Raw genomic sequence first — 24,110 nt, forward strand, 5'->3', positions numbered from 1 at the left:
CCCAATGGCTGCAACGGCCGGAGCTGAGCTGATCCAAAGCCAGGAGCTTCTTCCGGGTCTCCCACGCGGGTACAGGGGCCCGGACACCTGGGCCATCTCCTACTGCTTTCCCAGGCCTTAGCAGGGAGCTGGATCGGAAGTGGAGCAGCCAGAACTCGAACCAGCACGCATATGGGATGCCATCATGGCAGATGGCGGCTTTACCCGCTATGCCACAGCACCAGTCCGGACATTGTGCAATAAAAGTTTACTTTCTTTTTGCTCTGTCTCTGCCAGGAGAATGGGAGGCGTCCAGAGGGCCAGGGGCCAGGGGCTGCCCTGGGGTGCACCCCATGGGGCCGAGTCCCCTCTAAGAGCCCTGCGTGGCTCCTCCGAGGGGAAGCAGGGAGTGCAGCCAGCCGGGCCCGAGTCGCGGTTCCAGGGGTTCCGGCCCCAGCAGCCTCCCGGGCCAGCAGGGTTGGTTGCAGAGCCCGGGGCGCCGCGCATTTGAGCTTTGGCCCTGTGTGCGCCAGGGCCGGGCGTGGTACCCGCAGGGCGCCTGTCGGGGCCAGGACTTTGAGATGAGGTACCGTGGGGTGGGAGCCAGGCGTGGGGCCGCGTGGGTCAGGGCGTCCCCGCCGGCCACGGCAGGGAGGGGCGCGCGGCGTTGGTACGGCCGCCAGGGGGCGGTAGGGAGCAGTCGGTGTGGGGCTCCAGGACCGTGCGCTATGTAGCTCTGCACCATGCGTGCCTGCGGCCCGCGCGCCAGCACCGCCACGTCCTCCGATGACACGGGCCGGTGCGCGGGGTCCCTGCAGGAGCGCGGCGGTCACAGGGCGGCCTCCCCTGCCTGCGGTCAACCTCTCCCCCAGATCCCCAGTGGCACTCACTGCTCTGACCTCTCAGTGCATAGCCTGGGCCATTGCCACACAGGATGGAGGTGTAGTTCTTGCCGTCCTGGGCCTTGCTCGGGGCCAGCCCTGCAGGGGGAGGGGTGGACACTTGCGGTCCCGCTGATCACAGTGTCAGGCCGGGTCCTGGGTGCCGCGCGCCCGCACCTGTCGCCTCTGCCCTGGCCGAACCCTCACAAGGACCCTGAGAAACAAGTGCTTGTACAGCTCCCGTTAGACTGGTGGGGGAGCGGGGGCGGGGACGGTCCACCCCCGTGAGTGCAGCAGCCCCAGACAGGACAGAGAGCCGTCCCTGCGCACGAGCGCCGCCACATCAGGGGAGCAGCGGGGCTGCGAGCGAGGCCCGAGGGGCACGTTCCCGCTCGCGTCTCCGCGGGCTGTGCAGCAGCCGGGTCTCAGCTACTGAGAGCGGCCCGGAGGCAGGGGCCGGCTGGACGCACCCCCGCCCCCAGCCTCTCGAGGGGTTGGCTGGGCTCCCCGGCCCCGCGTGGAGGGCTGAAGGCGGGTTCAGGGCCGGCATGGAGAGGGTCCCTGTCCGCACCTCTTCCTCCAGCCGCCGCCCTTTCCCGCTCCGCCACCTGTGCGGGGCAGCTAGAGGCCACTCCGAGCTTCCTCTTCCCGAGCTCGCGGCTGGGGGCCAGGTCGCCTCCAGCGTTGCGCCCCTCCCCGCCCCGCTCCCGGGCGCCGTCTGGCCGAGCGCCTCTCTGAATCCGCCTCTGCCCTTCCCGCAGCCGAGAACCGACGCCCGCAAGGAGGCCGGCGGCAGCCCCGCATTCGATGGCGACGCACCACGACCAGAACCTGGAGGTCGAGGACGCAAGCCACTGGGGCAGGCGCGAGGGTGCCCGCCGCCTGGCCGCCAACCCAAGCCCCGCATCGACCCGTGCCAGCACTCCCGGCGGCTGAATGCGGCGCCACGCCATCGCACCATCGCGGCCGTGGGCGAGTGGAGCGAGGAGCGCCTGCGGTGCGTGAGGACTGCGGTGGCGCGGCCCAGGGCAAGGTGCGCGCCCGCTCCCGCTAGTGCCGGGACAGGCGCAAGACGCGGGGTCCCAGACCTGGGAGGCGCACGGGGACCTGAACCCTGCTGTGCAAGGCGGCTGCGCTCAGCCTGGACAAAAGAAGTCCGCTCGCTGTGGCATCCGTGGGAGTGGCCACGGAGACCCGGGGCAGGCGCACAGGCGGCCGGTACGGAGGGGACGATGGGCGCACGGGGAGTGCTTGGAGCCCGCCATATGCCTGGGCAACATCCCGCCGCCAGAGCTCTGTGTGGCGCGGAAAGTGAGGACTTAGAGGGGGGCCTGGGGGAACGGCTTCCCCTGCAGCCCCAGGCGTCGCCCTCGGGGAGGGGAAGCTTTGTCCAGCAAGGAGGGGCTGAGGTCTGTGCCCTCCTGGGGCTTGTGACAACGACGTCCACTCTCCGGGCATCTGGGTGGGATTCAGTTGGGGTGACCCCTGCTGGCCCCCGTCTTTCTCCCAGTTTGACCAGGACGGGCTCACCCTGCTGGAGAGGACCCTGTACCTGGCTCAGGGTGAGGAGAGTGAGACGGTGGGGCTGGGCTGCGGTGCAGGGAGGACCTGGGCCCGGGCTGCGTGTGTCCCCAGCCTGAGCAGGGGCCTGGCAGGGTGAGCTGTACGACCCCCCCCTAGATCACCGTGTCGGAGTATGACGACCTGCGCAGAGACGTCAGCTCTGTGTACAACAAGGTGACGCTGGGCCAGCTGCAGAAGATCACCCCCCATGTGAGTGGCAGCCCCTGGTGGCCAGCAGGGTGAGGGGACCCTGGCCCTGGCCCCCACGCCCCAGGGGCGGGCAGGCCTTTGGTGGCCCGGCTCCCGTGCGCCCTCACTGCTGCTCTGGGCCCCCGGGGCCCTGTTCCCCCCTCCCCCAGCTGCAGTGGAAGTGGCTGCTGGACCAGATCTTCCAGGAGGACTTCTCGGAGGACGAGGAGGTGGTGCTGCTGGCCACGGACTACATGCAGCAGGTGTCCCAGCTCATCCGCTCCACCCCCTGCAGGTTCGCCGCACACCCCCGCCGCCCCTGGAGCTGGCTGCTGGGCGAGCGTGGCGCTTCCACCGTCACGTCGGTGCAGCAGCCTCCGTGAGGGGGGCAGGCCGGAACACTGGAGTAGGAGTCTCCATCCCTTGTTCTGACCCTGGCCCTGTTGATTCCCTGTGGGACCCGGGGCGGGGCTGTGAGCTTCCTCACCTGGGGAGGTTAAGGCTGAGCACGGGTGTCAGAGAAGTGTGCCTGCAGCTGCATGGGCAAGGCCACCGTGGGCAGGGCCTCAGTAGGAAAGAGGACTGTCTAGGCCAGCTGTGAGGGACACTTACCCCTGAGTGTCCACTGTTCCACTCCGTGGAAAGTGGCGGAATGACGCGGGCCTACCCCCCAGCCGCAGCCGTCTGCAGCAGCAGGGATGTGTTGTGTGTGTCAGAAGCTCACTGTGCTGCCAATTCAGCCTCCCCACACCAGCAATGACTGCTAACACCTCTCTTGTGGGCTCAGGGTCCAAGCCTATACCAGCAGCCCCTTGGAGGGCAGGTGGTACCCCGGGGTGACCCATATGCATGACCGCCTAGCAGACCACAAGGATCGTCTGTACCCCAGCTGCCTGGGGTGGCGGGTGGTGGTCATCCTGAGCCGCATTTGTCCTGGCATTGTGTGAGCTGCTGCCCGAGCTGGACCAGGAGGGGGAGGTCAGGGACAGCCCCAGGCCAGCTGGTTCGGCCTGGCCCAGGTCAGCTGCCACATGGGTAAGCTGTGCCCTTTGCCCTTGGGCACTTCCCAGCGCCCAGTGGAGCCCAGGTGAGGTGGGCCGGGTGAAGGGACGGGGAGCAGGTGCCCGATGGGTGTGGAGCCCTCACATCATCTCTGTCCAAGATGGGGACCCCACCCACTCCCCCTGCAGGAGGGGACCCCGGTCTCGGCCTAGAGCTGAGTTTTCTCTGAGGCCCCAGGCTGCCCCTCAGCAGGTCTCCTCCTCCAGGAAGCCCACCTGGTGTGTGAAGGCTCTGTCCACCCTTCCTGGATGAGCTCAGAGGCAGGGACTAGGGATGTAGGGGATGGTGCTGGCTGTGGGGGTTTCCCTTGCTGACCGGGAGCTGATGGCCTGGTGCGGGGCCCCCCTCCCTTCAAGCTGGGCCTTGGCACTGCTGTTCTTCCCGTCTCCTCTCAACTGAGGACCCCAGCCGCCCCGTGACCCACACCAGCGAGGGTGTTCCTTCTAGGAGGTAGTCCTGGTGCTGGATTGTACCTGGGTTTATTTTCTTGCTGCTCTGTGTCTCCGAGGAGAGTGGGGGCCCCAGTGGGCAGGGAACCTTCTGTCTCAGAAACCCATGCCAGAGCCCTGCAGGCCTGGGGAGGGGCCATGGGCTGCTCTGGGCACCACCCTGCACCTGCGGCTTCCAGGGTTTGCTCTGGACGCCCTGGCCTGGATGGCCATTTCTGGGCGAGTAGGGGAGGGACTGGGCTTCCCTCCCTGAGGCCAGTGAGGGGCAGCCAGACAGTGCACCAGAGCCTGCTGGGATCCTGGCACACCGAGGCTGGTGCAGGGTGGCGGGACCCTGCCACTCCCAGTACCTGCCATGCTCCTGCTGGTTTGCCCAGGACCGGAGAGGTGCAGGGATCAGGCCCTCGGCTGCCAAGTGCCCTGAGCAGGTTGTGGCTGCACCGTGTCATATGGGAGGGTGGAGATTGGGTGCTATGAGCACAGTCCAGTGACTGAGGTGGGGGGAGGCCCACAGCAGCCCCCTGGGGTGTCAGGGCCTAAGGCTGCAGGGTGCCCACAGTTCTGCCCATTGAGTGGCAGCAGGGCAAGGAGGGAAGGACCATTAGGAGGGAGACTGGGTTAGCGGCCAGAGTGAAGGGGGCCGTAGCACCCATGGGTGGTGGAGCTGGGGGAGTCAGCCTTGAGGGTGGGAGGGAGGGGGCTGGGGACTTTGAGCTCTGGGTCTGGGACACACCAAATGTGAGGGGCACAGGAGCCCACATGGGGACCCTGGGTGGGAGCCCCGGTGGGATCCAAGCTGGTGGCCAGTGGAGACCACATGGTGGGTGTAAGGGTGGGGGACCCAAGAGCCACACTCTGGGCACTGTGGGGTGTCATGCATGCGGCTCCGTAGCTCAGGGTGCAGCAGCTGCTCCCAGGAGCAGCAAGAGGGTTGTGGCCAGCACTGTCAGCCAGGGGCCCGCGGCTGGCGCGGGGCATGCCCCATTAGGGGGCGTCACATCACAGTCCGTGTAGGGCTCCAGGCAGGCCGCGAGGGCCATGACGTGCGCAATGTAGCTCTGCTCCTGCACGCCGTGCACCAGGTGCGCCTGCGGCCCGCGCGCAAACACAGCCACGTCCTCGCCGCCGTGGGTCTCGGACGACAGGGGCACGGCTGCCTGCTGCAGGTACTCGGGGTCACCTGAGGAGGGTGGTGGTTAGGGGCGGCCACGCCTTTGAGTGGTGACCCCATTGCTCCCAGACCCATCAGCACTCACTGGTATCGTTCTGGGTGACATCGGGCCGTATACCATTGCTGACAGCGTAGCCTGGGCCGTTGCCATACAGGATGGAGGTGTAGTTCTTGCCGTCCTGGGCCTTGTCTGGGGCCAGCCCTGCAGGGGGAGGGGTGGACACTTAAAGTCGCACTGACAGCCGTGGCCTGGGAGCCGCGCGCCCGCACCTGTAGCTTCTGCCCTGGCCAAACCCTCACGAGAAGCAGGTGGTCGTACAGCTCCCGTTAGACTGCTGGGGGAGCGGGGGCGGGGACCGTCCACTCCCATGAGTGCAGCAGGGACCCTGACCTACCGAAGATGGAGCTGCCCCTCAGTGTGTAGCCCCCAAAGGTGAAGACGTGGGAGTGGTCGGCAGTGACCAGGGTCAGCGTGTCCTGCTCGCTGGTGAGCTGGCCCGCCCTCTCAATGGCGGAGTCGAACATGACGGCCTCAGTGAGCGCCCGAAAAGCATTGCCTGCGTGGTGACCATGGTCGATGCGGCCCCCTGCAGGACAGACAGGTGGAGGCTGACCCTTGACCCTGAGCCTCCCACCCTCCTCTGCTCTAGGGTGGGGGCGCCCCTCACCCTCCACGAAGAGGTAGAAGCCGCGGGGGTTCTGGCGCAGCAGGTGCAGTGCGGCCTCAGTCATCTCCATCAGGGAGGGGTCCCGCTCAGGGTCTCTCTGGGTCTCATACTTCATGTCTGAGGGCTCAAAGAGGCCTGAGGGACAAAGGCTGGATGAGGGCCGGCAGGGGGCGCAGTGGGGGGGCGCGTCGGGGGTCTCAGGGGGTCCGGGGCCGTTACCCATGAGCTGGGTCACGCTGGGATCCTGAGTGGTCTGCAGGAGCTCTGTACGGTTCCACACATACCGGGCCCCCTGGAGGGACACAGCCAGACCTCAGCCCAGGCTGACCCCCAGCCCCGCCCTCCTCCTGCTGGGCCCCGCCCCCTGGAGGGACACAGCCAGACCTCAGCCCAGGCTGACCCCAGCCCCGCCCTCCTCCTGCTGGGCCCCGCCCCCTGGAGGGACACAGCCAGACCTCAGCCCAGGCCTGACCCCAGCCCCGCCCTCCTCCTGCTGGGCCCCGCCCCCTGGAGGGACACAGCCAGACCTCAGCCCAGGCTGACCCCAGCCCCGCCCTCCTCCTGCTGGGCCCCACCCTGCCGCCCCAGACCTCAGCCCAGGCCTGACCCCAGCCCTGCCCTCCTCCTGCTGGGCCCCGCCCCTGCCGCCCCTCACCTGGTGCTTTGTCAGCCACTCCTCCACCAGGTTCCGCCCATCCAACCTGGTCCCGTTCTGGCTGGGGTCAGTTGGGTACTCAGGGTCTGGGGTCCCCTTGGGAAACATGTACTTGCGGCCCCCACCCAGGATCACCTGTGGCCAGCAACAGGGCAAGTTGTTGTCAGTGGGCTGGAAACGCCCCTCCCACCCTAACAACGCCTTCCCCCACCAGGTTTGGGAATGGGCCGCTCTAGGCTGGGTCTTCTACCCCATCCCCCCAGCTGCCCCACCCAAAGGCCCTGGCAGGGCGGGGAGTTCAGGCTGCCTGGCCTGTGGCCCGTGGGTGCCCCGCCCCTCCCCAGCCCCGAGGCGCACGTCGATGTCCATGTTGGAGACCAGCTGTGAGGCGATGTCCTGGCAGCCCTCCTGCCGTGCTGAGGCAGGCATGTTGGCGTCCGAGTACCAGTTGCGGTTCACCGTGTGTGCGTAGGTGCCAGCTGGCGAGGCGTGCTGCACCCGCGTGGTGGTCACCACCCCCACGGACTTCCCTGAGGGAGGCACAGGTCAGCGTGGGGCTCAGGTGTCTCCCCTCCCCATCCCACGCCGTGCGCCCAGCCCACCTGCCTTCTTGGCCCTGTACATCACCGAGAGCACCTCATTGCCCTGGGTTGTGTTGCACTGGTCGTAGCGGGCGGCCGCACTCAGGCCGATGGTCCCATAGTTAGCCTTGACCCCGCACAGGTAGGCTGTGGCTGTGCCAGCGCTGTCGGGCACCTGTCTGTCCACGTTGTATGTCTGCAGAGACAGAGACCCCCCCACCCCCACTAGTTGTGCCTGAGACCTGTCCCCAGTGTCCCCAGTCCCTCCCTGGCCCCAGCACACAGGTCCCGCCCTCTTGCCCGGCTCCCTGCCCAACCCTCAGCCCTGTCTTGTGTGGCACTCGGGTGGCCCAGCCCTTACCTTGGACAGAGCCAGGTATGGGAAGTGGTCCATGGCCAGGGGCGTCTCGGGTCCCAGGTTGCCAGTCATCTGCCCTTTCAGGATCCTTGTGGCCGTCACCGTGGGCACACCCAACCCTGGGTGAGCAGGGCCCCATCAGTCCCCGGGGCTGACCCTACCCATGATGGCTGCAGTGCCCGGGCTGGGAGGGCCGTGGGGTGCACGGGTGCTGCCTCTCACCGTCTCCCAGGAAGAGGATGAGGTTCTTGGCGGTCGTCTGGATGGGCTGCAGCTTCTTGGCATTGGTCAGAGCCTCATTTGCCTTTTTGTTCCAGAAATCTGGGTGCTCCTCTTCCTCTGGTGGGGGAAGGGAAGCTCGGTCAGTCGGTGGTGGCGGGGGCCAGGGGGAGGGCAGCAGGCTGCATGGGGCGGGACGCTCCGGGCTCCTTACCCGGGATGACACCCAGGGCAGGCTGAGGCCTGGGGCCCAGCAGCAGCAGCGGCAGTACCGACAGCAGCCAGGCCCCCTGCATGTCTGGATGGTGGCAGGGTGACCGGGCCGGGTCACCAGGCTTCCCCGGACAGCACGCGCTGGCTGCCCTTAAGTAGAGGAGGACTTTGTCCTGGGGTGTGAAGGCGCCACGTCCTTCCCCGTGCCCCTGGAGGCACCCCACCCCGCCCTCCCCTTTGATCTGTAGCCCTAGTCGTTGCTTCTCACGTGCTGAGGCTGGGCCATGAGGAACACCCAGGAAGCAGAGTTTTGATTGTTTGGGGTGCACTCGTCTAGCTGAGCTGTGTTGTGTATGTGTGTGTGTATTTGTGCAACCCAGGGTAAGTGTGTGTATACACACACACACACACACACACCTGTGCTTAGCACACCTTGACTCTGGGGACAGTCCAGGGCCAGGCCAGGAGAGGGTGGGGTCTATCAGATCAGCCTTGTGCAGAACTTGACCCCTGTTCCCTGACTCAGGCAGAGGAGCCCAGGGAGGGTCTGTGCGCTCACAGCCCTGATCCTGGCCGCAGTGCGGCCTGCGATAAGGAGCTCAGAGTCTCGGTGGCCTCAGGCTGCTTTCAAAGTATCCCTCGTGTGTCCAGCGGAGGGACAGCAGGGGCAGAGCAGGAGGGGACACGCACACGTGTCAGAGCATGGACGCGTGGACACAGGGACACTGCACTCACCTGCAGGCCAGCATCGCCCAGCCCTGCCCCAGGCCCAGCCCAGGTGAGCCTTGAGCCCACCATGCTAAGTGAGGCCAGCCAGTCACCCAGGACGAATCCTGATGGCTCCACCCCAGGGGCCCAGAACCGAGACAGCATGGATGTGGGGGTGTCATGGGCCTTAGAGGGGTGTTTGGTGGAGTTGGTGCCTCTGAGAACCCCAGGGCTCCAGGGCACACATGGGGTGCAGCCTGGGGTCCCCGGGCTTCTCCCTGGGCCATGTCACTCACTCTCACACCAGGAGTCCTGACCTGCCTCAGGGCCGCCATCAGCTGGGCGTCTGGCCTGAGAGAGGCTGCCGAGCTGGCAGGAAGGCCCTGTGAGAGCAGGGTGAGCAGAGGGAGCCCATTGCAGCTGCCCTGGAGACTGAGGTCCGGGAGGGGGGCGGAGTCCTCAGAGGCTCCTGGGCTGGTGCAGCTGCCCCCACCCCCAGTGCCCCAAGCCAGAGGAGGCACTGGCCCCTAGGGGAGGCCGGCCTCCCTGGGGGTCTCGGAGGCAAGCGTGGAATTGTTTGAAGGGGCCGGTTTCATTCGGTTGCCGTCTTTCCTCTCCTTGCTGGCTCCTCCCTGGAGCCCCCATCACGGCCACTCCCCAGTGCCCCTGGTCCTTGTCAGTCCTTGTAGTCAGGTCTCAGATCTGTGTGACCTGAGCCTGTCCCCTACTGCTTTTCCACACAGGGGGTAGCCACACATGACAGTGACCTTGGGGAAGGGAAGAGAGCTCTCCACACGTTGCAGCCTGGAGCTGCAGGAGCTGTCCCACGCTGGGCAAACGGCCTTGGGGCTTGTGGCACCCCTGCTGAGTGTGCCCAGGGTGCCAGCACCCACGGGTGCGAATGGCAGCGGAGTCTGCAGCATCGTCATGTGTGGAAGTCTACATGGCCGTGGGCGTGCCGGGGCTTGCGGTAACGCGACAGCCTGGGCTTGGCCCTGAGGACGGAGGGCTCCTGTCCACACCCCGCCGTGGCGTGAGGCTGGCAGTGACGAAGTCCTTGTATGTGTTGTTTTCTCGGTGCATAAAAAGTTTAATTTGTATTGTATTCTGTTTGTTGTGCAATAGCATTACGCCTGCCAAAAGCACTTTGCATACCTTAATTCTCAAATACTTTATTACTGAAAAGTGCTAACAGCCATTCGAGCCTTCAGGGACTTGGAATGTTCTTGGCAGGCGAGGGTTTGCTTGCTGACTTCTCCGGGTGGTGGTTACTGAAGACTGGTGTGCGAAAGCAATTTTCCAACTAAGACCAACTGAAGCTAAAAGAGAAATTGGTGGGGTTGCTGTAGTGGCGTGGCAGCCTAATCTGCCATTTGTGAGTCTGGCGTCCCTAGCAGAGTGCTGCCTCAAGTCCTGGCTGCTGTGCTCGGATCCAGCTTCCTGCTATGGCCTGGGAGAGCCCAAGAAGAAGGCCCACGTGCTGGGGCCCCTGCACCCGCGTGGGAGACCAGGGTGGAGTTCCTGGCTCATGGCCTTGGCTTAACCCAGCCCCAGCTGTGTCAACCATTGGGGAAAGAACCAAAGGATGGTAGCGCGTTCTCTCTCTCTCTCTCTCTCTCTCTCTCATCATTCTGCCTTTCATATAAATAAACAAATCTTTAAAAAATGTAGTTAGTATATTTTGGAAGCAGAGGGAGTTAGAACTCTCATTTGCTGGTTTATTCCCCAAATGCCCACGCTGGGCAGGACCGCCGGGCCCTGGGTGCTGGGAACCCAAACACTGGAGCCCTCACCAGTGGATCAGGGCCAAGACTGGAGCGCTGGCGCTCTGCTGCGGGCCTGGGGCGTGCTGAGCAGCGCTGACCCCAAGGCCGCCCCCGCCCATGCAGTCTTCCTTGTTGAACACTTTGTAAGGCAGAGGCGCAGTGCTGCTTGCTGGGCGGGGTTTTGCGCACAATAGGACTTTGCGAGGTGGAGGTAGTCCTGTCACCCCGGCTGCTTGCGCGAGGTCATTCGTGGGGTGCGTGGCGCGTCCCCAGGTGTGGTCCTCCTGAAACCGAGTCCTCTGCCCTGGGTGAGAGGCGGCCCCTCAGCAGCTCAGGTTTGAGCGCGGGCTTCCAGCCAGCATCGGCTTCACACTGCGTTTATTCTAAAGGTTTATTTATTATTTATGTGAAAGGCAGAGTGACAGAAAGAAGAGACAGAGAGAGCGGGATAGTTCTTAAATCCACTGGTTCACTACTCAAATGGCTGCAACGGTCAAGGTTGAGCCAGGCTAAAGCCAGGAGCCTGGAACTCCATCCGGGGCTCCCACAGGGGTGACAGGGGCCCAAGGACCTGGGCGCTCCTCTGCTGCCCTCCCAGGCGCATTAGCAGGGAGCCGGATCAGAAGTGGAGAAGCGGGATTAAGCTGGCGCTCCTCTATGGGGTGCCGGTGGTACAGGCTGTGCCTACACCTGCTGCAGCACCACACCCAGCCCAGGCTCCGCCTGTAGCTCTGGTTCTGTTGCTGTCTGCAGGGCATCGGCAGTGACTTCTGCCACTGAAGCCTGCACGCTTCGCGGCCGTCCACCTGCGCTGGAATCCACTCTTCCCAGCTCCCACTCAGACCCCGTGACCTCCTGCCGTGACACACAGGATGCCGTCCGGGTCGCTGAACACCTTCCAGGAGGTTTCCATTCACCGGGCCCATTTCCATCAGAGCAACCACGCACACGGCCACCTGCATTTCCCGCACGCCGTCCTGCTGGGGCTGCTGCGCGGATCCTGGAAAATCCGTCCATCTCGCACTGGTATTGAGCCGGGATGTGTTGAAGGGACTGGTTTCTTGTGAGCGGCAGGTCTCAACAGTGGGCTTCCAGCGGTCAGTGAACCGCCTGATGTCCCATCGTCAGAGCACAGGCACAGGAGACAGAGCCGCTCGCACGGGCTCTGGGCCCCCCGAGGGCGCCTTTCCCGTAGCCACAGCTGCAGCGGCCCCTAACCTGAGTCGGCCCCCGCCCTTGGAGCTTGGAGGCCAGATGCTGGCTTCTCTCCGGCTGTGAGAGCCCCGCCTGGCACCTCCTCCCTCCCTGCAAACGGCTGCTTTGCGTGCGTGGGAAGTCTGTTGGGCGAAGGCCCCAGGCTCCGTGCACTCTGCTAGACCTGTGGGGCTCGAGGTGGCCTCTGCGCCAGCACTGCCTGTCCCCTGCGCTCGGATGTTGTGGAGACGACCCCATTCCTGACTCCCCAGGCCAGTAGCCCCTTCTCCCGCTGGGCAGCGAGGCCGTCCGCCTTGTTCCCGCGCGGTCGTCGGCACAGCCCTTTCTGTCTCCTCCCAGAACTTTGCCTTTGCATTCAGAGCTTGGCTGCGGGGGGCAAGAGGCCCAGCGTTGGCTTCACTCGTGCCCTCCCCACTCCCCTTTATCGTGTCCGGTGTTTGGTCTCAGCTGGACATTTGGGCCTCCTCCTTCCCCCTTGAACACTCACCAGCCACTGTAGGATGGCTGCCTGGCCTGATTTCAGGGTCGCTGTGTCTCAGGGGGACGGGGAGGCCCAAGAAAAAGGGACGAGGCAGGGAGGGGTGAGTCACTGGAGCAGTCAGGGACGTACAACATGGATGGATTCTCTGGGTGCAGCTTGTGGCACCCCAAAACAAATTACCATAGCAGCATCAGAGCTGAGTGAGCACAGACCCCTGAAACAGGTACAAGAGGGCACAGGTGTGGAATGGGGCAGGAAGTACCCAGATGTGACACAGGGACACAAGCTGATGGGAGAATGGCACCAACAGCCGTGACGGACGTGGGGCTGCCATAAACCTGCAGTTAGTGGAAAAGCCCATCCTTTGCCAGGGCAGTAAACAGGGGCAATGAGGCAAGGTGCGCCTGCCCACGGATGTCACAAACATGCAATGCAGTGGAAATGCTTGCCCAATATAGCAATATAAGGCGTTGTAACAATATACTGCGTCCAGGATGGCGTTCTACTCACGGACAGGAAGTTTAACACAGGCACAACCAAGCTCCAGGAGTTATGGGGGCAGACAGGGAGCCGGCACCAGCGAAGCTGTCTCTGCCTGCGATGCTGTCCCACCCCGCGCCGGCTGGAGCCCTCTGCTGGGGGCTGATCCGTTCGCAAACCATTCTCTGCTCGAATTTAACCTGACTCATGGCTTTCTTTCCAGCACTATGAAAAAATGCCGCGCTCCCTTCGGGGATGAGGGAAAGGAGGGGTCTGGGGGAAGGCAAGGACAGGGGTGGGGAACCCTGGCCAGAAGCTGTTTTTGGATTGGGGTGCTGGCTGCTTTTGTGGGCAATTCTGTAACTGTGCTTTGTGCTCCGTGCACCATTCTGGATCGATCCACTTAAGAAAGAAGGAAACTGGGAGGAAAAACAAATTGGCCCAGAGAAGGTGCTTCTGTCCCCGTCTCCCATCTTTATTCAGCCAGTGTGCCCACGTAGGAAGTGCCCGGATTCCCAAAGTGCAGCTTCCAGAGAGTTTAAGGCAGAAGGGGCCATGTTTTAGCTGCCATGCAGACAAAACATCAAATATCATTGAGCCTCACAAAGGGAAATTTGTCTTTTTCTCTTTAGAGACTTTATTTATTTGAAAGTCTAGCAGAGAGAGGTGGGGGGGAGGGAGATCCTTCATTTGCTGTTTAACACTACAAATGGCCACAATGACCAGTACTGGGCCAGACCAAAGCCAGGAGCCAGGAGCTTCTTCTGGGTCTCCCACGTGGGTGCAGGGGCCCAGGTACTGGCCGTTCTCTACTGCTTTCCCAGCCCATTAGCAGGGAGCCGGACTGGGGGTGCCCATATGAGATGCTGGCACCTGCGGCACCACACTGTCAGCCACGGAACATTGGCTCTTGAGTCTGTGCCAACCCTTCTGCTCACAGCACGGAGAGAATCTCTGTGAATTTACTCACAGAACAACTTTCATACTCTCAGCTGTGGCTCGCCCGAGTGGCAAACAGGACCCTCAGATTTGTATGCGGGTGGTATTTGGGGCGGTGCCTTTGGAAGCTAACACGGGTTAGATGGGTGGCATTGGTGGCTTTCTATGGAGAGGAACTGAGACCTGAACTTCCTGGCTCGGGCCCTGTGTTGCGCTCTAGGAGCTGTGGCATAGCAAGCAGGCTGTCCTGGAGGTTGGCACCTGGATACGGGACTTCCCAGCCCCCCGCACCCTGAGCTAACCAAACCTGTATCATTCAGACACCGCCCTGTCTCAGGCGTTTCATTGACACATCCCTTAGTGGTGCCACTCCCTTTCATCGAAGACCAAGCACACGTCATTCTGAGCCTGCACGCCGTGGGGTCTAAGGACAATGGGAAATTGCCTTTTTTTTTTTTTTTTTTTTTTTTTAGAGATTTATTTATTTGAGAGGTTGAGTTACAGACAGAGAGAGGAAGAGAAAGAAAGGTTTTCCATCCTCTGGTTCACTCCCCAAATGGTCTCAAAGGCCCAGAGTGGGGCTGATCGGGAGCCAGGAGCCAGGAGCTTCCTCTGGGTCTCCCATGCGGGTGCAGGGGCCCAAGCACTTGGGCCATCTTCCACTGCACTCCCAGGGAAGAAGCAGGGAGCTGGATGCGAAGAAGAGCAGCCGGGACTTGAACTGGCGCCCACATGGGAAGCTGGTGCCACAGGCAGAGGCTTAGCCTACTAGGCCACACCGCTGGCTCCATGCTGTTTGTTCATTAGAAACACCCACTCGCCTCCCCTTTGTGCGAGAGGTGGCGGTGGCGATCTTCCATTTCTTAGAATTTCCTTTTCTAAGAAATATAAGAAAAAACTGAGCTTGTTCACAAAAACTTTGTAAAAAATGTACAGGCAGTATGGCACTATGGCAAAAACACGAGAGGGGGCGACTCCCACTCCTGAGTTGAGAAACACGGTCTTAGACAGAGCTCCCGCGGAGCTCAACATGGCCCGCCAGCACGCCTGGGTGCCCTGCAGAGCGTCACCACTCAGACTGTAATCTCCCCCTGTGAAAGGGAGGAAAGGTAGAGCCGAGCCCACCTCCCAGGGCTGTGGTGGGGGCTTCAGCCTGAGGACTCTGCAGGGTCAGTGCTGGGAGGGGAGGAGGAGACGAGGAGGTAAAACCCCGGCATTTGAAGTGAATACATTTTAGGGGCCGGTGCTGCGGCACAGCGGGTAAAGCCGCCACCTGCAGTGCCAGTTCAAGTCCCAGCTGCTCCACTTCCGATCCAGCTCTCTGCTATGGCCTGGGAAAGCAGTTGAAGGTGACCCAAGCCCTTGGGCCCCTGCACCTGCCTGGGAGACCTGGAAGAAGCTCCTGGTTCCCGGCTTCGGATCAGCACAGCTCCAGTTGTTGCTGACAATTGGGGAGTGAACCAGTGGATGGAAGACACCCCCCCCCCCCGCCTCTCTCTCTCTCCCTCTTTCCCTCTCCTTCTCTCTCTGTGTAACTCTGGCTTTCAAGTAAAATAAATAAATTTTTAAAAAATAAAGAAATAAATACATTTTAAAAGGGGGAGCATCGTGTAAGAAACTAATCCCCAGTGAGGCTCTGTGTAGCCGGGCTTCTCTCTGTCAGTCCCACCTTCCAGGAAGGGCTGTCCACGCCTTCCCTTCCACGCACGCCTGGGGTCGGGTACTTGGGTGGAACAGGGAAGGGAATGGTTGGACCACCAAGGGAGGAGGCACCCTGCCCCACATCCCTGCAGGGGGCTGCAGCCAGTGCCACTGGTCTCAGCCTGCAAGTGACAGGGCTCAGAGGGGCCAGGGAAGAAGGGACGCCCAGCCAGTGGGCCCAGAGGTGAGCAGGACCAAAGAGGCAGAGGCCAGACTGCCCGAGGACAGCTGGGTCCACTGGTGGCTTGCTGGGATGTCTGCCCATGGAGGTGTGGCTGAGGGCGATCTTGTTCTTGTCTCACGTGGAAGGATTGTTCCCACGCTGACAAGTCACTCAGGAAAGCAAGATTGATTGACTAAGAAACCTCCCAGCTCAGCGGACAGGAGGGGCTGCCAAGGGAGGAGTTGCCCAGGAAGCTGTCAGAGCTGGCTGTTTTATACACATGTGGCCCTCTAATCGGCCCCTTTCTGAAAAGTACAGATTTAACCAATCCAAGAGAGAGGCAGAATAACAACCAATCAGGGGGCAAGGATAACTACCAATCAGGGAACGCAAAGTGCATGCTAATGAGGCACACCGTGCGACCAATCAGGGACCTGACATTGAAGTGGCCCATTTTGCATAGAAGTGTGCAGAGCCTGAATGTGTCTACAGACTCAGCTTCTGAAGACGACACGGGGGTCCCCGTCTGCCTCGCGCTTCCCTCAAGGCGCCTACACAGTCACATCCTGTCTTCCTTTCTCTCCTTTCCCGGGATCCCTGCACCCCTAGCAGAGGCGCCCCCCACAGCACCGCTTTCCCCAGCCTCCACTGCCAACTGCGGGCACACACCTGGCCTTGGTTCCTGGTGTGGGCCTGAGCGGGGAGAGCCGCCACTCTGAGCTCCCTCTTCCCACCCTGCGGAAGGAGGCCAGGCGACAGGACCTGGGGGCACCAGGACCCCGCTCCAGGTGGCCGTGGGGCTGCAGCGCCTCTCTGAGCGACCTCTGTCCCGCGCGGACAGCGGTAAGGAGGCCGGCGGTCTCCCAGTGTAGGATGACTGCGCGCGCTGGCGAGGTCCAGGAAATCGAGGGCGCGCGGCCGAGCTGCTCCCTGACTCCCGGCTGGGCGCGGGGCGTGGGGCACAGCCGGTGCAGGGTGTTTGTCGTTGGGGCTGGCGCTTACACACTTGGGCCCCGGGCGCGGGGGCGGGACTGCCTGTGCCGGAGGTTGCCCCCAGCGCACGGCGTTTGCGCGCGCTGCCCGCTTCCCGGCCGCCAAGCCAGGTCCCGCACGGACCGGTGCCAGGACTCCGGCTCGTTCGCGTGCGGCGGCTGGCTGTGGCGCCACGGCATCGCCGCCGCCGAGCTCACCCACTGCACCGTCGCGGCCATGGGCGAGCGGAGCGAGGAGCGCCTGCGGCGCGTGCGGGCTGCGGTGGCGCGGCCCAGGGCAAGGTGCGCGCCCGCTTCCGCTAGTGCAGCGACAGGTGCGAGATGCGGGGTCTAGGCGGGCTGTGAGGGCCTGGACATGGGAGGCACGCGGGGACCTGAACCCGCTGCTGTACAAGGCCCAGGGCGTGTGCAGTGCGGCTGCGCTCTTCTCGCTCGCGGTCAGCCTGCACGACAGGAGTGTGCGCGCTGTGGCATCCGTGGGAGTGGCCGCGGGGACCCGGGGCGCGCGCACACGTGTGGCCGGCGCCGAGGGGGAGGGAAGCACGCAGCAGGTGTCGCCCCTGTTCCATAGAGCTGCGTAAACTGCAATTTCCCAGGCCTGGGCCCCAAAATCCAGGTTCCAGCTACAGGCTAAGGCTTTTTGAGTCTGGGCCGGCAGGCAAGGAAGGGGCTTTGAGCTCCTTCTCTGGACTGAGGGCGTGGCTGGGGTCTGCGCACTCCTGGGGTTGGGACAATGGTGCCTGGCCAGTCCACGCTCCAGGCATCTGGGTGGGGATCCAGTCTGTTGGGGTGACCCCTGCTGGCCCCCGTCTCCCTCCTCAGATTGACCAGGACGGGCTCACCCTGCCGGAGAGGACCCTGTACCTGGCTCAGGATGAGGAGAGTGAGAAGGTGGGGCCTGGGCTGGGGTGCAGGGAGGGCCTGGGCCCCGGGGGGCGGGGTCCCCAGGCTGAGCAGCGCCCCGCCCTGGTGCAGGTCCTGGCAGCCTACAGGCTGTTCATGGAGCGCCTGCTCCGCCTGCTGGGAGCAGACCAAGTGGAGCGGAAGGCCCAGGAGATCCTGCAGCTGGAGCAGCGCTTGGCCAACGTGAGAGGGGGCTGGGCCTCCCGGGCTGGGGGAGGGGCTCAGGGCGTGGCTGGTGAGCTGTACGACCCTCCCCTAGATCACCGTGTCCGAGTATGACGACCTGCGCAGAGACGTCAGCTCTGTGTACAACAAGGTAACCCTGGGCCAGCTGCCGGAGGCCCCCTGCCCCCGTGAGTGTGACCAGGCCTGGAGGGCAGGCAGGCTGAGGTGGGCACTTGGGCTGTGTGGCGAGCATTTGGTTTCCCTGGCCACCAGTGTGTAGGGGTCACCAGGGGGAGGGAGGCCAGGGGAGCACTGGACACCCAGGGTCAGCCTCTCCCTGCTTGGAATGACTTCTTAGGCCTTGTGTGTGGGTGTTGGGACCCCACGGTGCGCGGGCAGTCCCGACCACATCTGTGTGCACACCTGCTGTGTTGTCTGGCCCGTGTCCCACATAGTTACCTGGGGTGGCGGGTGGTGGTCATCCTGAGCCGCACCTGTCCCTGCATTGTGTGAGCTGCTGCCCGAGCTGGACCAGGAGGGGGAGGGCAGGGACAGCCCCAGGCCAGCTGGTTCGGCCTGGGCCAGGTCAGCTGCCACATGGGTAAGCTGTGCCCTTTGCCCTTGGGCACTTCCCAGCACCCAGCGGAGCCCAGGTGAGGTGGGCTGGGTGAAGGGACGGGGAGCAGGTGCCCAATGGGTGTGGAGCCCTCACATCATCTCTGTCCAAGATGGGGACCCCACCCACTCCCCCTGCAGGAGGGGGCCCCGGTCTCGGCTTAGAGCTGAGTCTTCTCTGAGGCCCCAGGCTGCCCCTCAGCATGTCTCCTCCTCCAGGAAGCCCACCTGGTGTGTGAAGGCTCTGTCCACCCTTCCTGGATGAGCTCAGAGGCAGGGACTAGGGATGTAGGGGATGGTGCTGGCTGTGGGGGCTTCCCTTGCTGACCGGGAGCTGACGGCCTGGTGCGGGGCCCCCCTCCCTTCAAGCCGGGCCTTGGCACTGCTGTTCTTCCCGTCTCCTCTCAACTGAGGACCCCAGCCGCCCCGTGACCCACACCAGCGAGGGTGTTCCTTCTAGGAGGTAGTCCTGGTGCTGGATTGTACCTGGGTTTATTTTCTTGCTGCTCTGTGTCTCCGAGGAGAGTGGGGGCCCCAGTGGGCAGGGAACCTTCTGTCTCAGAAACCCATGCCAGAGCCCTGCAGGCCTGGGGAGGGGCCATGGGCTGCTCTGGGCACCACCCTGCACCTGCAGCTTCCTGGGTTTGCCCTGGACGCCCTGGCCTGGATGGCCATTTCTGGGCAGGTAAGAACAGGACTGGGTTGCACTATGTTGTATGAGAGGGTGGAGTGTGTGGTTTGAACCTGCTTGTTTCTTAGGGGGTACCCAGCTATGAGTACAATCCCAGGTGACTGAGGTGGGAGAGGCCCACAGCTGCCCTGGGGGTGTCATGGCCTAAGGCTGCAGGGTACCCCACAGTTCTGCCCATTGAGTGGCAGCAGGGCAATGAGGGGAGGAACCTCTTAGAGAAACTGAGTTAGCACCCAGAGTGAAGGGGCGCGGGTAGCATCCATGGGTGGTGGAGCTGAGGGGTCAGCCTTGGGGGTGGAAGGAAGGGGACTGGGGATTTTCAGATCTGGATCCGGGAAACACTACACAGGATCGGGACGAGGAGCTCACGCTGGGGATCCTGTGTGGGAGCCAAGCTAGGGGTGGGGAAGACCTCATGTTGGAGGTGCAGGGAACATGGGGTGGGGGTCCAAGAGCTCCACACTGGGCGGATCAGGGCGCAGCAACGGCCCCCAGCGACCGCAGCAGGGTCTTGTCCAGCAGCGGCAGTGAGGGTCCCGTGGTCGACTCCGGGCACTCGGCGTTGGTGCTGCTGTCAGGGGGCAGCAGGCCGCAGTCGGTGTAGGGCTCCAGGCAGGCGGCGAAGGCCATGACGTGCGCGACGTAGCTCTGCTCCTGCACGCCGTGTACCAGGTGCGCCTGCGGCCCGCGCGCAAACACAGCCACGTCCTCGCCGCCATGGGTCTCGGACGACAGGGGCACGGCTGCCTGCTGCCGGTACCCGGGGTCCTCTGCGGGAGGGCGGTGGTCACAGGGCGGCCTCCCCTTCCTGTGGTCAGCTCGCCCCAGCCCCCCAGCCAGGCCCCCGGCGGCACTCACTGCTCTCATCCTCAGTGACATCGGGCCGTATACCATTGCTGATAGCGTAGCCTGGGCCATTGCCATACAGGATGGAGGTGTAGTTCTTGCCGTCCTGGGCCTTGTCTGGGGCCAGCCCTGCAGGGGGAGGGGTGGACACTTGCGGTCGCGCTGACCAGTGTCAGGCCGGGTCCTGGGTGCCACGCGCCCGCACCTGTTGCCTCTGCCCTGGCTGAACGCTCACGAGGACCCTGAGCACCGGTGCTCTTAAGGCGCCCGTTAGACTGGTGGGGGAGTGGGGCGGGGACCGTCCACCCCCATGAGTGCAGCAGCCCCCGACAGAGTCCCTGACCTACCGAAGATGCAGCAGCCCCGCCCTGTGTAGCCCCCAAAGGTGAAGACGTGGGAGTGGTCGGCGGTGACCAGGATCAGCGTGTCCTGCTCGCTGGTGAGCTGGCCCGCCCTCTCAATGGCGGAGTCGAACATGACGGCCTCAGTGAGCGCCCAAAAAGCATTTCCTTCGTGGTGACCTTGGTCAATGCGGCCCCCTGCAGGACACAGGTGGAGGCTGACCCTTGACCCTGAGCCTCCCACCCTCCTCTGCTCTAGGGTGGGGGCCGCCCCTCACCCTCCACGAAGAGGTAGAAGCCACAGGGGTTCCGGCTCAGCAGGTGCAGTGCGGCCTCAGTCATCTCCATCAGGGAGGGGTCCCGCTCATGGTCTCTCTGGATCTCATATTTCATGTCTGAGGGCTCAAAGAGGCCTGAGGGACAAAGGCTGGGTGAGGGCCGGCAGGGGGCGCAGTGGGGGGGCGCGTCGGGGGTCTCAGGGGGTCCGGGGCCGTTACCCATGAGCTGGGTCACGCTGGGATCCTGAGTGGTCTGCAGGAGCTCTGTACGGTTCCACACGTACCGGGCCCCCTGGAGGGACACAGCCAGACCTCAGCCCAGGCTGACCCCCAGCCCCGCCCTCCTCCTGCTGGGCCCCGCCCCCTGGAGGGACACAGCCAGACCTCAGCCCAGGCCTGACCCCAGCCCCGCCCTCCTCCTGCTGGGCCCCGCCCCCGCCGCCCCTCACCTGGTGCTTTGTCAGCCACTCCTCCACCAGGTTCCGCCCATCCAACCTGGTCCCGTTCTGGCTGGGGTCAGTTGGGTACTCAGGGTCTGGGGTCCCCTTGGGAAACATGTACTTGCGGCCCCCACCCAGGATCACCTGTGGCCAGCAACAGGGCAAGTTGTTGTCAGTGGGCTGGAAACGCCCCTCCCACCCTAACAACTCCTTCCCCCACCAGGTTTGGGAATGGGCCGCTCTAGGCTGGGTCTTCTACCCTATCCCCCCAGCTGCCCCACCCAAAGGCCCTGGCAGGGCGGGGAGTTCAGGCTGCCTGGCCTGTGGCCCGTGGGTGCCCCGCCCCTCCCCAGCCCCGAGGCGCACGTCGATGTCCATGTTGGAGACCAGCTGTGAGGCGATGTCCTGGCAGCCCTCCTGCCGTGCCGAGGCAGGCATGTCGGCGTCTGAGTACCAGTTGCGGTTCACCGTGTGTGCGTAGGTGCCAGCTGGCGAGGCGTGTTGCACCCGCATGGTGGTCACCACCCCCACGGACTTCCCTGAGGGAGGCACAGGTCAGCGTGGGGCTCAGGTGTCTCCCCTCCCCATCCCACGCCGTGCGCCCAGCCCACCTGCCTTCTTGGCCCTGTACATCACCGAGAGCACCTCATTGCCCTGGGTTGTGTTGCACTGGTTGTAGCAGGCAGCCGCACTCAGGCCAATGGTCCTGTAATTGGCCTTGACCCCGCACAGGTAGGCTGTGGCTGTGCCAGCGCTGTCGGGCACCTGTCTGTCCACGTTGTATGTCTGCAGAGACAGAGATGGAGACCCCCCCATCTCTGCCTGAGACCTGTCCCCAGTGCCCCAGTCCCTCCCTGGCCCCAGCACCCAGGTCCCGCCCTCTTGCCCGGCTCCCTGCCCAACCCTCAGCCCTGTCTTGTGTGGCACTCGGGCACCCCAGCCCTTACCTTGGACAGAGCCAGGTATGGGAAGTGGTCCATGGCCAGGGGCGTCTCGGGTCCCAGGTTGCCAGTCATCTGCCCTTTCAGGATCCTTGTGGCCGTCACCGTGGAAACCCCCATCCCTGGGTGAGCAGAGCCTCATCAGTGCCCGGGGCCATGGTGCCCGGGCTGGGAGGGCCGTGGGGTGCATGGGTGCTGCCTCTCACCGTCTCCCAGGAAGAGGATGAGGTTCTTGGCGGCCGTCTTGATGTGCTGCAGCTCCCTGGCGGCATCCAGGGCTTCCCTGCCCTTTTGATACCAGAACTCCGGGTCCGTCTCCTCCTCTGGAAGAGGCTGGCAGTTGGCTGTGTTGGGGCAGGCTGCTCGGGGCTCCTTACCCGGGATGACGCCCAGGGCAGGCTGAGGCCTGGAGCCCAGCAGCAGCAGCAGCGGCAGCACCGACAGCAGCCAGGCCCCCTGCATGTCTGGATGGCGGCAGGGTGTTCGGCCCAGGACGCAGGCTTCCCCCGACAGCACGTGCTGCCTGCCCTTAAATAAGGCAGGAGTGGGACTTTGTGCCAGGGTGTGAGGGACCCATGTCCTTCCCCGTGCCCCTGGCAGACACCCCACCCCACCCCACCCCTCCCCTTTGATCGGTAGCCCTAGTCGTTGAGGGAACACAGGTTATTCTCACGTGCCGAGGCTGGGCTGTAGGAACACCCGGGAAGATGTTTGGTTGTTTCTGGTCGTGTGGGCGAGCCGAGCCTGTGTGTGTGTGTGTGTGTGCAACCCAGGGTAAGTGTGCACACACACACACGCACACACACCTGTGCTTAGCACACTACGAAGTTGGGGACAGTCCTGGGCCAGGCCAGGAGAGGGTGGGGTCTATCGGACCAGCCTTGTGCAGAACTTGACCCCTGTTCCCTGACTCAGGCAGAGGAGCCCAGGGAGGGTCTGTGCGCTCACAGCCCTGATCCTGGCCCCAGTGCGGCCTGCGATAAGGAGCTCAGAGTCTCGGTGGCCTCAGGCTGCATTCAAAGTATCCCTCGTGTGTCCAGCGGAGGGACAGCAGGGGCAGAGCAGGAGGGGACACGCACACGTGTCAGAGCATGGACGCGTGGCCACAGGGACACTGCGCTCACCTGCAGGCCAGCATCGCCCAGCCCTGCCCCAGGCCCAGCCCAGGTGAGCCTTGAGCCCACCATGCTAAGTGAGGCCAGCCAGTCACCCAGGACGAATCCTGATGGCTCCACCCACAGGGGGCCCAAGAGCACTGCCAGTGAAGGGAGTGGAGCGGGCAGCCAGGCCTGGGCGGGGGATGGGCCGATGCAGTTCCTGGGCTGTGCCAGATGGAAAGTTCGGGTGTCTGCCCAACCGTGGCCATGAACTTAGCTCTTCTGAGCCACACCCTTGGATGTGTCAAGAGGGGTCCTTGTATGTTCTGTGTCTTTTCCCCGATTCAGGCTTGTTTCAAGGAAGAAATGCCTCCTCCAAGCCGTGCCCAGCACTGCCCACCCCCAGCAGTTCCTCCCCCCTCAGGCCTCCGCACCTGAGCCCCAGGCAGGGCCCCTGACCCAGAGCCCCTCATGTCCGTCTGTGCCGCCTCACTCCCCGCCATGCCCACATGCCCTCCCCAGGCAGGGCCTCCTGGGTCTCCCTGCCCGTGCCCACCATGCTGCCTGCCGGTGACCTGCAGCTCTCGGGGGAGCCCCTCCTGTGGGAGCCCCTCCCCCACTGTTATTCAGCCATGTCCCTGCTGCCTGTGCTGTGCCAGGAACATTCTGACTAAAGGTCGGGGAGGCTGGCTGCTGGGCTGGCCCCTGCACTGCTCATGGGTCTTTGCGAGTCTAAAGGTTCCGGACTGCACGGCCCACGGTCGGTCGGAGGACAGCCCGGGCAGTCACCACTCCCTCCCCCGCCTTTCCCTTGGGCTGCCATTTCAGACTCGCCATTACCTCAGTGCCATCACGCACCTGTAACTTGTGTCCAGCTTCCCTCCAACACACACAAGCCCTGGAGCCTCACCAGGCGGGGCCGGTGGTTGGCTGCTCTGTGCGGCTGAGCGGATGTCCACGGGACCGGCCAGGGACCATGTGCCTGCCCTGCAGTAGCTCCGCCCGGTGGGTCTAGAAGGCTCGTGGGCTCTGATGAGCACAGCTGAAGATGACGTTCACACACAGCTATCCCCTGTGGGCACTGGTGTCACCCCAACCTGATGTACCCCGGAGTGTGCTTGCTGAGTGTCACGGTGGGGACCAAGACAGGGACAGAACCACGTGCAGAGTGGCTGTGCCGTCCTCCATGTCCACCGCAGCGTGGGAGTGACCCAGCTTCCCCTCCTGGCCTGCGCCTGGTGTTGTCACCTTGTCCGGTTGTAGCCACTCTGACCGCTTGTTGCCTGATGTCCCAGAATGCTCTTGTTCCAATGAGCTTATCTGAGTAGCAGCCTCCCTCTCACCTGGCGCTGGTGAGCTT

The 24,110-nt window shown here is 63.8% G+C and overlaps 2 protein-coding genes and 1 pseudogene across 2 annotated transcripts; 1 reads left to right on the top strand and 2 right to left on the bottom strand.

Moving 5' to 3' along the window:
* Nucleotides 1-4,134: 4,134 nt before the first annotated feature.
* ALPI (alkaline phosphatase, intestinal) lies at nucleotides 4,135-8,115 on the bottom strand. Its single transcript, XM_070071496.1, has 11 exons — nucleotides 7,990-8,115; nucleotides 7,779-7,895; nucleotides 7,560-7,675; nucleotides 7,220-7,394; nucleotides 6,975-7,147; nucleotides 6,618-6,752; nucleotides 6,182-6,254; nucleotides 5,963-6,097; nucleotides 5,690-5,881; nucleotides 5,380-5,496; nucleotides 4,135-5,303 (listed from the first exon to the last, which is right to left on the bottom strand). The coding sequence occupies exons 1-11, from the start codon at nucleotides 8,069-8,071 to the stop codon at nucleotides 5,017-5,019; spliced, it is 1,602 nt and encodes a 533-aa protein (XP_069927597.1). The 5' UTR covers nucleotides 8,072-8,115; the 3' UTR covers nucleotides 4,135-5,016.
* Nucleotides 8,116-12,546: 4,431 nt separating this feature from the next.
* LOC138849171 (endothelin-converting enzyme-like 1) lies at nucleotides 12,547-18,618 on the top strand (annotated as a pseudogene).
* On the bottom strand, nucleotides 18,590-22,129 carry LOC138848914 (intestinal-type alkaline phosphatase-like). The gene is made up of 10 exons (XM_070070054.1): nucleotides 21,860-22,129; nucleotides 21,660-21,775; nucleotides 21,324-21,498; nucleotides 21,079-21,251; nucleotides 20,722-20,856; nucleotides 20,492-20,564; nucleotides 20,273-20,407; nucleotides 20,001-20,192; nucleotides 19,666-19,782; nucleotides 18,590-19,577 (listed from the first exon to the last, which is right to left on the bottom strand). The coding sequence occupies exons 1-10, from the start codon at nucleotides 22,113-22,115 to the stop codon at nucleotides 19,279-19,281; spliced, it is 1,671 nt and encodes a 556-aa protein (XP_069926155.1). The 5' UTR covers nucleotides 22,116-22,129; the 3' UTR covers nucleotides 18,590-19,278.
* Between the last annotated feature and the right edge of the window lie 1,981 nt (nucleotides 22,130-24,110).

The sequence above is a fragment of the Oryctolagus cuniculus genome, chromosome 3, assembly GCF_964237555.1.
Source record: "Oryctolagus cuniculus chromosome 3, mOryCun1.1, whole genome shotgun sequence".
Taxonomy (NCBI): Eukaryota; Metazoa; Chordata; class Mammalia; order Lagomorpha; family Leporidae; genus Oryctolagus; species Oryctolagus cuniculus.